Below are 12,630 nucleotides of genomic sequence, written 5' to 3' on the forward strand. Positions count from 1 at the left end.
GCATGGGCATGGGAAAGAGAAGGCTGAAAAGATAAGGAGGAGGCCATTGAAGTAGTTCTGGTGAAATACTGCTTTGTTGAACTGGGTGGTCATAGCTGAGATGAAGGGAGATGCCCCGATTTGGGATATAATTTGAAGACACTGTCACAGAACTGCTTATTTTGTGTGAGCCTGAAAATTGGGTGTATGAGGTATTGGGGCATTGAGGGATAAGGGGAATCAAATCAAATTAATTTGACTATGAAAAACCCTTAAAGTGTCTGCCTGCAATGTGGGAGACCTGGGTTTGATCCCTGGGTTGGGAAGATCCCCTGGAGAAGGAAATGGCAACCCACTCTAGTACTCTTGCCTGGAGAATCCCATGGAGGGAAGAGCCTGGTAGGCTACAGTCCACGGGGTCGCAAAGAGTTGGACACGACTGAGCTACTTCACTTCACTTTCTTTCTTTATGAAAAACCCAACTTTATTATTATTATTATTTTTACTGTGTTAGAAAATATTTTGGTAAATGCTTATTTGTGAAGTAGAAAGAAAAGGAGGAAAATGGATAGATTCCCTGGGTATTGGTGTTACTGAAATATTTGCTTAGTCTGGTATGGTCTACATGAGGGTGACCTCATTTGTGGATCGAGTCATGGTAAGGGGACCTACCACGTGGCTGAGTAGATCATAATAAGATCCCTTATTTTGTTGCATGTCTTGATTGTTACAGTTAAACAAAAAAAGGAGGAGGAGGAGGGGAAGAGAAGGAGAACAGGAAGGTGGAAGGGGAAGAAGAGCTGGAAGAGGACACAGAAAAGAAGAAATAAAAAATTTTAAAGTTAAATATCAATTATTGAGAACAGTTTCTGTCTCATCCTAACTTTTTCACATATGCAGCTTTACCATATGTCATGTAGGAGAAAATAAAAGCTGTTTAAGTGTGGGTTTTGCAGGTGTTAGGTAGATGCATCCTGATATTGTGAAAGGAACACTGCTCTTGGTCTTACCATATAATAGTTTTGCAAACACCAGAGGGTTTTTTTTTTCTTGCCATTTTGACATTTAATTTCCTCATTTGCAATTTGATGGTACTAGCTCAGCAGCATTCCTATGGTCTTTATAGCTTCAGATTCTAGAGTCTGTCAGTCTAATTTCACGTCTTTCCAAATTATTATTGATTCCATTTTCCCTTAACAATTTTTAAATAGAGATGCTTTTACTTTATTATTTTTTTATTGAATAAAAATGACATGTAACAACAGTTTTTAATGCGTGTATCCGGCTGTGTGGTGAGTGAAGTTTAAGAGCCTATTCTCAGAGTGTAGCTCTGACTTGAATGTCTGGTGATACTTTGCTTTATGTTGCTGAGTAAGATGAGAAAGTGAAACAGCAGAAACAAGTCTGAATCTTACTCATTCATCAACTACATGAGCAACTTCCATGCGGAATCCGATTCTAGTTTTTGAATACAAGAGGATGTTCTCACTGTTCATGTCAGTAACTTTTATTTTCATCTGCACTTCATAGAAACAAACTTTACTGGGGGTTTCACAGTGAAAGCTGACTTCATGCAGATGGTGGGATTTAAACTGCTATATAGAAAGCAGTTTAGACCATAGTAACTTCTGCAGATGAAACTTTATGATATAACTGTTAATGATATGATCTTCTTTAAATGGTTGCCATTTTATAAGTTAAAAAGCAAATCAGACACTGCTTATTGGCGTTTTAGGGGACAAAGTGAAATAGATACTCTCCAGATGCACTGATTTCCTTCTTGCTCTTTTCTTCTAGGGGTTTGTAGGAAATGCAAACGCAGACAGTGTTGTGTACTATAGACTCCAGCCTTCTATCAAAGCCAGATTTCTGCGCTTCATCCCTCTAGAGTGGAACCCCAAGGGCAGAATTGGAATGCGAATTGAGGTGTTTGGATGTGCATATAGTAAGTATTTGTTTATCCAACGCAGTGGAATAGATATCAAAGGAGATGTTTTAAAAGCCAACTATATGCTGAAATTGACTTTAGAGTATGTAAAGAGACGGAAAAACAGGGGCAATTTTTGTGGAAAGCTCTATATGTGCCCATACATGCCAATATTGGCTTATGTTTTCTGCTTTTATATTTTAAATCAGAAATGGAAGCATTTTATTGACAAATTGATACAGAGATAAATAGATAGATGTTTGTAGACACATGTGAGTCCATTTACCCAAATCTGATATTACTGACTATATCTTAACTTGTAAATATTAGAACTTACCTCTGTAGGCTATATTTTATGATGTTTCATTTGGGTAGCCAAAATTTAATAAAAGACAGCGACCCATTTAGTAAAACCAATCATCTGTTATGAGAACAAAGAATGCTTTTCCTCTGCAGCCTAAAAATAATATGCCATGAAACTCACTTATAAATACGCTATGCCCTGAACATAAATTCATAGAGAAAGTAAAGACCCCTGCCAAAGTGTAAAGTGTGTTTGAAATACTTTCACATAAGAAAAGGTAGAAACCACAGATTTCACTTAGTCTCCTCCTAATGAAGCATTTTATTATGTCTTTCTGTGGGACAGGGACCTAAGAGTTATTGATAGTCTACCTCAAGCCACACTATCCTGTCAGATGCCCTTCTATTAGAGAACAATGAGTTAGTTAATATGATCTACAATTATCAGACCAGCAGTCTGAGGTTTGGAGACAGTCAGTAATTTGCCCAGTGTCTCACAACTTAGTCCACAGAAGAACTGTTCAGTTCCACTACATCCTGATTCCTCTAGTAAACCTTTATTTCTTTAGCCACTAAAGCTTTCTTCTCACGTGTCTCATCGCTTTTTCAGGCTCACTTTATTTACGTAAAAGGTGGGCATGTCATACAGAGGACAGGCAGCTTGTTGAAATTGTCTGCACTGCGTCCGACAGAGAAACGACGTTGACAGAAATGTCATGATTGTATTAATAGCAATAGAGCACTCATGTTAATAGGATTAATTTTTATAATTCCAAAAGTAACACTTTTCTTCAGTGCTTGTTATATGTTTGACACCACATTAAGCAGTTAGTTTATAATTCAAAACCAAGTCCAGATAAACATTATTAGGTAACTCTTCCATTCCCCTGCTTTGCAAATGAGGAAGCTAAAGCTTAGAGATTCGACTCTTGAGGCTGTGACTTGCTCCAGTCCCCCAGATAGGAAATGACAGGATTTGCAGCCTCATCTGCCAGACTCCAGAACCCCAGCTCATGCTCTGCCTCCTCCAGCTGTTAAATCCAAGACGAGCCATGGGCAGCTTAACTTCTCACCATCTGCCTGACTTCCTGGTAGCTTTCTTGGCTTCTGCAGTTCAGCTCAGCTGCTCCTGGTATGTGTTAGCGCCTCCCTTTACAATGATCTCACTTGAATAAAATTATCCTTAAAGAAAAAAAAAATCCCACCCCAGATTGTGATTCTGGAATACAGAATCTGGACAGTCTTATTTGTCTTAGGATTGTGGAGTTTTACATGCCATACAATGGACAATCAGCAAAGCAAACTCCAAAACAATTCATATTTATAGTTACATTTTCTACTGGTTCAGAGCATCCACTTTGCAAAATATTTATCACTGTATAATAATAGCAAACAGTTATTGAGCACTTACTCTGCGTCAGATAACAGTTTTTATAGATATTCTAATTTAATCCTAAAAATCACCCATCCAAAGAAGTCTTAGAAATATTAAGCAGTTTTCCCAGCAGCACACACTTCATATTTTGAATCTCATATGTAAACTCAACATTAGTTTAACAAGGCTACTGATGCTAGTCTCCTTTGTAATGTCCCTATGAAGTGGCTGCTGGGAAAGGAGGGTCTTTGAGTCTCTGAGAAGTAGCGGCAAGTTCCTTTGAGTTCTCTGCTGCTTTGTGCTGGATGATAACTCATCTTCCTCCCACTTCCCACCCTTGTATTGATCTGCAGCCCCATGGAACAGTGTTTTCACTGTGACTTCATTTGCTGTCTCTTGGAGGAAAGTACATCAGCTGTGCATTTAGTCAGCCTCCTTTTTTCATGGACCCACGATTGAAGGATCAATACTGAGAGGAAGTATTTTAAACTCAAACATAAAGACACATGGTAAAATGATATTATTGTTGCTGTTCAGTTGCCAAGTCATGTCCTACTTTTGAGACCCCGTGGCCTGCAGCATGACAGGCTTGCCTGTCCTTCACCGTCTTCCAGAGTTTGCTCAAACTCGTGTCCATTGAGTCGGTGATACCATCCAACCATCTCATCCTCTGTTGTCCCCTTCTGTTGGATAATTTTGTATAAAAGACAAAAAAATAAACTTAATGGAAAAATACTTTCATAGATGACCAAAAAATAACCTCAACAAGGTTGGGTGTGAATGCATTATGGGAATGTATTTGATCAAGTTGACTTTAATTCCTCAATTACACCATAGTCAACACTTATTCTCATGTATGCATAGCATTAGCCTTGCAGAATATTAGTTTACTAAAACATTATACTATTTATCATTCAGTTCAGTTCAGTTCAGTTGCTCAGTCATGTCTGACTCTTTGCGACCCCGTGAACCACAGCATACCAGGCCTCCCTGTCCATCACCAACTCCCAGAGTCCACTCAAACCCATGTCCATTGAGTCGGTGATGCCATCCAACCATCTCATCCTCTGTCGTCCCCTTCTCTTTCTGCCCTCAATCTTTCCCAGCATCAGGGTCTTTTCCAATGAGTCAGCTCTTTGCATCAGGTGGCCAAAGTATTGGAGTTTCAGCTTCAATATCAGTCCTTCCAATGAACACCCAGGACTGATCTCCTTTAGAATGGACTGGTTAGATCTCCTTGCAGTCCAAGGGACTCTCAAGAGTCTTCTCCAACACCACAGTTCAAAAGCATCAATTCTTTGGTGCTCAGCTTTCTTTATAGTCCAACTCTCACATCCATACATGACCACGGGAAAAACCATAGCCTTGACTAGACGGACCTTTGTTGGCAAAGTAATGTCTCTCCTTTTTAATATGCTGTCTAGATTTGCCATAACTTTCCTTCCAAGGAGTAAGCGTCTTTTAATTTCATGGCTGCAGTCACCATCTGCAGTGATTTTTCAGCCCCCAAACATAAAGTCAGCCACTGTTTCCATGGTTTCCCCATCTATTTGCCATGAAATGATGGGACTGATGCCATGATCTTAGTTTTCTGAATGTTGAGCTTTAAGCCAACTTTTTCACTCTCCTCTTTCACTTTCATCAAGAGGCTCTTTAGTGCTTCTTCACTGCCATAAGGGTGGTGTCATCTGCATATCTGAGGTTATTGATATTTCTCCCAGCAATCTTGATTCCAGCTTGTGCTTCCTCTAGCCCAGTGTTTCTCATGATGTACTCTGCATACAAGTTAAATGAGCAGGGTGACAATATAAAGCCGTGACATACTCCTTTTCCTATTTGGAACCAGTCTGTTGTTCCATGTCCAGTTCTAACTGTTGCTTCCTGACCTGCATACAGGTTTCTCAAGAGGCAGGTCAGGTGGTCTGGTATTCCCATCTCTTGAAGAATTTTCCACATTTTATTGTGATCCACACAATCAAAGGCTTTGGCATAGTCAATAAAGCAGAAATAGATGTTTTTCTGGAACTCTCTTCCTTTTTCGATGATCCAGCGGATGTTGGGAATTTGATCTTTGGGTCCTCTGCCTTTTCTAAAACCAGCTTGAACGTCTGTAAGTTCATGATTCACATATTGCTGAAGCCTGGCTTGGAGAATTTTAAGCATCACTTTACTAACGTGTGAGATGAGTGCAATTGTGCGGTAGTTTGAGCATTCTTTGTTATTATCTTTCTTTGGGATTGGAATGAAAACTGACCTTTTCCAGTCCTGTGGCCACTGCTGAGTTTTCCAAGTTCACTGGCACATTGAGTGCAGCACTTTCACAGCATCATCTTTTAGGATTTGAAATAGCTCAACTGGAATTCCATCACCTCCACTAGCTTTGTTCATAGTGATGCTTTCTAAGGCCCACTTGACTTCACATTCCAGGATGTCTGGCTCTAGGTGAGTGATCACACCATCGTGATTATCTGGGTCATGAAGATCTTTTTTGAACAGTTCTTCTGTGTATTCTTGCCACAAATACAGAATTTCTTGCCACAAATACAGAATTTGTATTCTTGCCACAAATTCTTAATATCTTCAGCTTCTGTTAGGTCCATACCATTTCTGTCCTTTATTGAGCCCATCTTTGCATGGAATGTTCCTTTGGTATCTCTGATTTTCTTGAAGAGATCTCTAGTCTTTCCCATTCTATTCTTTTCCTCTATTTCTTTGCATTGATCTCTGAGGAAGGCTTTCTTATCTCTCCTTGCTATTCTTTGGAACTCTGCATTCAAATGGGTATATCTTTCCTTTTCTCCTTCGCTTTTCACTTCCCTTCTTTTCACAGCTATTTGTAAGGCCTCCTCAGACAGCCATTTTGCTTTTTTGCATTTCTTTTTCTTGGAGATTGTTTTGATCCCTGTCTCCTTTACAGTGTCACAAAGCTCCATCCATAGTTCATCAGGGACTCTTGTCCATCAGATCTAGTCCCTTAAATCTATTTTTCACTAAGGGATTTGATTTAGGTTGTACCTGAATGGTCTAGTGGTTTTCCCTACTTTCTTCAATTTCAGTCTGAATTTGGCAATAAGGAGTTCATGATCTGGGCCACACTCAGCTCCCGGTCTTTTTTTTTTGCTGACTGTATAGAGCTTCTCCATCTTTGGCTGCAAAGAATATAATCAATCTGATTTTGGTGTTGACCACTGGAGAGTTAATATGAGTCAGATGCTATTTTTTATAATCTTAATGACACAGTGAAGTCAGTACTTGTATACTACCATTGTATGGTCTGCTAAATGACCCCTGTGACTTGCTCCGGGTTGCCTGGCACAGAAATATCTGTGATCACTAGTGTTCCCTGCCCTCAATAGGACGAGCTATAGGTCAGCAGAAGAATCCAGCTTAGGATTTTGTCTTCAAGTCTCCTGAGTAGCCCAGATCAGACTGGATTTTCCCCAGATATGCAAGCCCATTTTTCTGCAATTGTTACAACGAAAAGAAAAAAAAAAAAAAAGGAAAAGTGTTAAGGGTGCAGTATGAGCAGGGTAGGGTCTCTCCCCGAGCACAGACTCTGGACACCTGTCCATGTTGGCAGTGAAGTGGGCCTCCTGGGGGCTTGCAGAAGGCCTGGAGCATTGCATCTGCCTGCCGGCTCATGTGTTCCCATTGCCTGCACCATGTTACCATGACTTTGGGGGGGAGTGTGATTACCTGAGCAACTCACTCAAGAATATTGTGTACTACAGTGCTTCAAAAGTCTCCTGACATGGGGAAAAGTGGACTCACAGAAATTAAGGACTTTGGAATTGCATAGCCTGTGTTAGATCTAGGATCTGAAATCAGATCCGTCACCTTCCAAAACTAGTACTCTTGATGAATCAAACTTGTGTTCATCCTTTAAATATCTATTAACACTGGCAAAAAAAGAAATCTACTTTTTTTAGTGCAGTAGGGTGTAGGGAGGAATTTAAATTAATATACACTTCCTTAAAGATGAGAAAGTGTGATGTCATGAAAATTACACAAACCCAAAGCAAAATATGGTACCATTAGTATAAGGTGTTAGGAATGAAGTGATTGATAGACTAAGGTTAGTATGAGAAAGTTTATGGCAGTAGGTTTTGAAACTAAGGTGCAGATATTTTTGCATGGGAGGCTGTGAAAATGGTCTAAATAGGAGAAAGGGTGTGCTCAGTCAAGCCTGGGAATGAGGATCAGTCTATATGCTTGGAGGATCAGTTTGCATTTGAGAATGGTGATTCAGACTGAAATATGGGTGCAGGGTGGAGGGCTATATGAGGGGTACAGATTAAAGGCAGCAGCTCAGTTGGAAGGTTTCTTGAATTCCTTTGTGCAAGTGACAGCTGGAGTCTCAGACTAGAGGACCAGCAATATGGAAAGAGAGTTCTCCTGAATTGAATCAAATTCACAATATGATGAGACTACTGTTGAATCTTTACCATCTAAGCCACCAGGGAGGCCCCGGTGAGTCTGCCTGCAATGCAGGAGACCCAGGTTCAATCCCTGAGTTGGGAAGATCCCCTGGAGAAGGGAATGGAAACTCCACTCCAAATTCTTGCCTGGAGAATTCCATGGACAGAGGATCCTGGTCGACTACAGCCTATGGAGTTGGATAGGACCGAGTGACAACACTTTCTCTTTCACTATCGCATCAAGAGAATTTGGTGATTTTATGTGAGTAGCCACTGAGTTATCATCAAATTTGAGCGACTGTCTGGAAGGTGATACCATTTACTGGGAGGAGGCACTGGAGAACAAATAAGTTCTGGAAGGGAGCAGGAGAAAGAATTAATTCCACTATTGAAGCAACAGTTAGAACTGGACATGGAACAACAGACTGGTTCCAAATAGGAAAAGGAGTACGTCAAGGCCGTTTTTGCCACCCTGTTTATTTAACTTATATGCAGAGTACATCATGAGAAATGCTGGGCTGGAAGAAGCACAAGATGGAATCAAGATTGCCAGGAGAAATATCAATAACCTCAGATACACAGATGACACCACCCTTATGGCAGAAAGTGAAGAGGAACTAAAAAGCCTCTTGATGAAAGTGAAAGTGGAGAGTGAAAAAGTTGGCTTAAAGCTCAACATTCAGAAAACAAAGATCATGGCATCCGGTCCCATCACTTCATGGGAAATAGATGGGAAATAGAAACAGTGTCAGACTTTATATTTCTGGGCTCCAAAATCACTGCAGATGGTGACTGCAGCCATGAAATTAAAAGACGCTTCCTCCTTGAAAGGAAAGTTATGACCGACCTAGATAGCATATTCAAAAGCAGAGACATTACTTTGCCCACAAAGGTTCGTCTAGTCAAGGCTATGGTTTTTCCTGTGGTCATGTATGGATGTGAGAGTTGGACTGTGAAGAAAGCTGAGCACCGAAGAATTGATGCTTTTGAACTGTGGTGTTGGAGAAGACTCTTGAGAGTCCCTTGGACTGCAAGGAGATCCAACCAGTCCATTCTGAAGGAGATCAGCCCTGGGATTTCTTTGGAAGGAATGATGCTAAAGCTGAAACTGCAGTACTTGGGCCACCTCATGAGAAGTGTTGACTCACTGGAAAAGACTCTGATGCTGGGCGGGATTGGGGGCAGGAGGAGAAGGGGACGACAGAGGATGAGAAGGCTGGATGGCATCACTGACTCGATGGACGTGAGTCTGAGTGAACTCCGGGAGTTGGTGATGGACAGGGAGGCCTGGTGTGCTGTGATTCATGGGGTTGCAAAGAGTCGGACACGACTGAGCGACTGATCTGATCTGATTGACTCAGTGAGTTTGAGCGACAAAAATACGGAAGATAGGAACTCCATAGCTTCTGGGTTGGAGATACAGAATTGAAACCTATACAATATCATTAGTTATTAAGTCATAATCTTTCTACTTACTGTCGATAATAAAAGTATAAAGTTTAAAGCTATGTTTGTACAACTGCTCATGTCTTTGAAAGACAGAAATGCTTTTCTCTCATAATTAAAACAGGTCTTTCATACTGTTTTTCAGGTAGTGTGCATTTTTTGCCAAAATTTAACCTCACCCCCTCCCCATTGTGCCTAATGTGTGTTGGCTAGAGTTATACATGCAAGCTGTCCCTGTGAATATTGCTGGGAAAGTGGCTGTTGTGAGACCCACACATGGTTTTATTACCCTCTCTCCCAATGAGTTAGAGCAGTAACTTGTTATGAAGGAGCACCAAGTGAATGGAAAATCCATATCAAAGAGCATGTTCTCCTTTTATGTCGGTAAACCTGAAGTTGTTTCCTGAGTAATGAGAGAAGCAGAAGCTAGATTTTATGGGTTCAAAGGGAAAGTATAAATTTCAGATGTCTTGGCCGTAGCCACTGCAAACATGTTTATAGATCTGGACAAGAGGTTTTGGGAAGGAAATAACTTGTGGAAGAAAGAAAAAGACAGTGTTTGATGGTGAAGAAATACTGCTCTATGCAGTGTGTCCCAAAGAATAAACAATGGTAAACAAAAGGCAAGAAAAGAAAATAACCGGGTTCAAGCGAGTGCGTCTGAGGAGTCCTTCGGAATGGCAATTAAGCCGCAGGAGATAATGTTTAATTGTGGGTAAACTGCTGAAGCAGTTGCCCTGAGAGTAAATTCTTGGTTTTTTTCTCTAGTTCTTATGGGAACACTCTCATTTTGTAATCCGTGGTCTCTACTTACTCGTCCTCAGCAGAAGAACATCCAACTGCCCAGCCATAGCGAAAATAATTAGTGTCTTTGAACTGCTGTGGTTTCATGATTTTTCTAGTCTTAGGATCTTTAAATGATACATAAGGCCATCACACACATCCAGCCTTTATTCCCCTACCTAGATAATTCTTTAACTTGTGGTCTTTTCTCAGTGTGGAAATCACACTTTCTGACAGTTTCTCTAGTACTTCCTGTTTAGGTCAGAAGGTATGTTCTGCCCCCAGTCACATCAGGTACATTCTATGATGTTGAAACTAGATAGTCTTCTGGATAGATGAATGAATGAATTGCAGCAGGTCTGGGGAACCTCAGGAAGGCTGTCCCCATCATCCAGGTGGCACACCCAGCCTGTTAGAGATCAGGCATAGGGCCCTGGGCAAGGAGTGAGTGAGAGGCCTGGCAGAGAAGAAATGTACAGAAGTGTCAGTCTTGTATGCTTATGTGCTTAACGGCAGACCATGTAAGAGAAAAGTATGGATTCTATTTAATAGATGGAAATAAGTCAGATAGTGCAAAACACATTAACTTAAAAAAATAAGAGTGTGCATTTTGTAATGTAAAAGATACTGAAAGTTAGAACTTTCAGAACTACAGATGTGAGTTAGAACTACTCACATCTGTAGATTTCTGCTTAGAAAATATATTAACAGGAAACGTAATAAAGTGGCATGAGAAGTGCAAGTGTTTATGTGGGTGAAAAACTCTGAGAGAAAACTAGGTAATCGACTCTGTCTACTCAGGGTGCAGCTCTCTCACACCACTTGTTGGGTTAGCGGGGAAAGGAAAAGCAGGAAATGTGTTATATTTACCTAAAGTATAGTTGTGATTGAATCCAATATCTAATTATTAAGCAACTCCAACAGATGCCCTGGAAAAGGGAATGGCTACCCACTCCAGTATCCTTGCCTGGGGAATTCCATAGACAGAAGAGCCTGGTGGGTTACAGCCCATGGGGTCGCAAAGTGTTAGATATGACTGAGCACCTAATGCTAACAACGTGTTAACTGCTGAAATCTTGACAAGATGCATTAAATACAATCCCTGCTCTCAGATTGTTTATCAGCTAATACTGCAGCTAAGGGATCCTATTTTATGTCAGAGTTTAAAAAGAGGATAGATTCTTATTGGCCTAAAATCAAAGTAGATAAATTCTAATTCTTTGCAGAGTTTATAGTCTTAAGATTTTAATTTGATGATAGGTGAAGTTATATTAAATTAAAATAAGGTTAGCTATTAAAATTCGAGGAAATAAGGACACTGTGAAAACCCATCAGGATTATGTCAAAAGCACACAGAGCCAACTGAAGAGGCTCTCACTGATCAAAGATGCAAATATTTTAGCATCTGTAAAGTTGGTAACTGCAGTTCTGAAACATATTAACTATATTTAAAAGAATGGATTCATGATAATTCTAAAAAGAGAAAACTCTCATTGGTCACCTAGGAGAGCTATTAAGGAATTGACTCATTATTTTGAAAACTAATAAATGTGGAGAAAACATCAAGCATTTATCCTGGTTTTCCTATGTAATCTGTACCTCAAGGCGATCACATAGAAGATTAGAAGGGCTTTCTGTTTTAAGTTATATTTATATAAATAAAGAAGAAATAGTAGAATCAGTATATGCCCATTTTGCAATCCTAAATAAGTTAATGGACCAAGTTAATAATTATATAACATTCACATTATAATATATCCACAATATAATACAATCCACCATATATTATAATATCCAAATTTATTATACTCAAGCAGTAGCAGTTGATGAAAAGGGAAATATCTCTGAGATGAACATATAACATTTACAAAGTGTTGTTATTAAAATGATAATAATAGCATGCATGTGTTCACAAAAAGAGAGAGATTTCCTTTTAGGTACCAGTCATAAGAGAGAGCTTTTATTGGACTATCTTGCTGCCCACAACAATTATTGTTGCTGGATAAAATATATATTTTAAAAGCTGCTTCAGGGCTTTGAAGTTCAACTCAAAACAGGCAGAAACTTGAAAAGGACTTGATTTTTGAAAGATGGAAAACAAATTCCAGGAGATCCACGTGTAACTGACTTCCTCCTAAGAACATCATTATACTCAAGAAGAAGGGAGCCAAATTTTGCTAGGAGACAGAGGACAAAGTTCAAAGTTGCCAGAGTGGTTAGAACTTTAGGGTGGAATACCGAAAAGCAAGGTGTCAGAAGGGGAGCCCTGACTTCTGCGTCCACAGTCCCCTTAAAGCCTTGCCTGATCCCTGACTTGCACGTGCCCACGATGCACCGGGCAAAAGCAGGAGCCAGGAGATGAAAATCCTGGGGACTTCATTCAGCACCTGCCTAGTTCT

The 12,630-nt window shown here is 40.1% G+C and overlaps 1 protein-coding gene across 2 annotated transcripts in view; it reads left to right on the top strand.

Moving 5' to 3' along the window:
- CNTNAP4 (contactin associated protein family member 4) overlaps positions 1 to 12,630 on the top strand; it is a 286,323-nt gene that overhangs the window by 151,303 nt on the left and 122,390 nt on the right. For both annotated transcript variants that reach the window (XM_070770350.1, XM_070770351.1), the window contains exon 4: positions 1,777 to 1,924. In XM_070770350.1, coding sequence (XP_070626451.1) covers positions 1,777 to 1,924 — 148 coding nt within the window. The remainder of the gene's footprint in view (positions 1 to 1,776; positions 1,925 to 12,630) is intronic.

Source organism: Bos indicus, chromosome 18, assembly GCF_029378745.1.
Source record: "Bos indicus isolate NIAB-ARS_2022 breed Sahiwal x Tharparkar chromosome 18, NIAB-ARS_B.indTharparkar_mat_pri_1.0, whole genome shotgun sequence".
NCBI lineage: Eukaryota > Metazoa > Chordata > Mammalia > Artiodactyla > Bovidae > Bos > Bos indicus.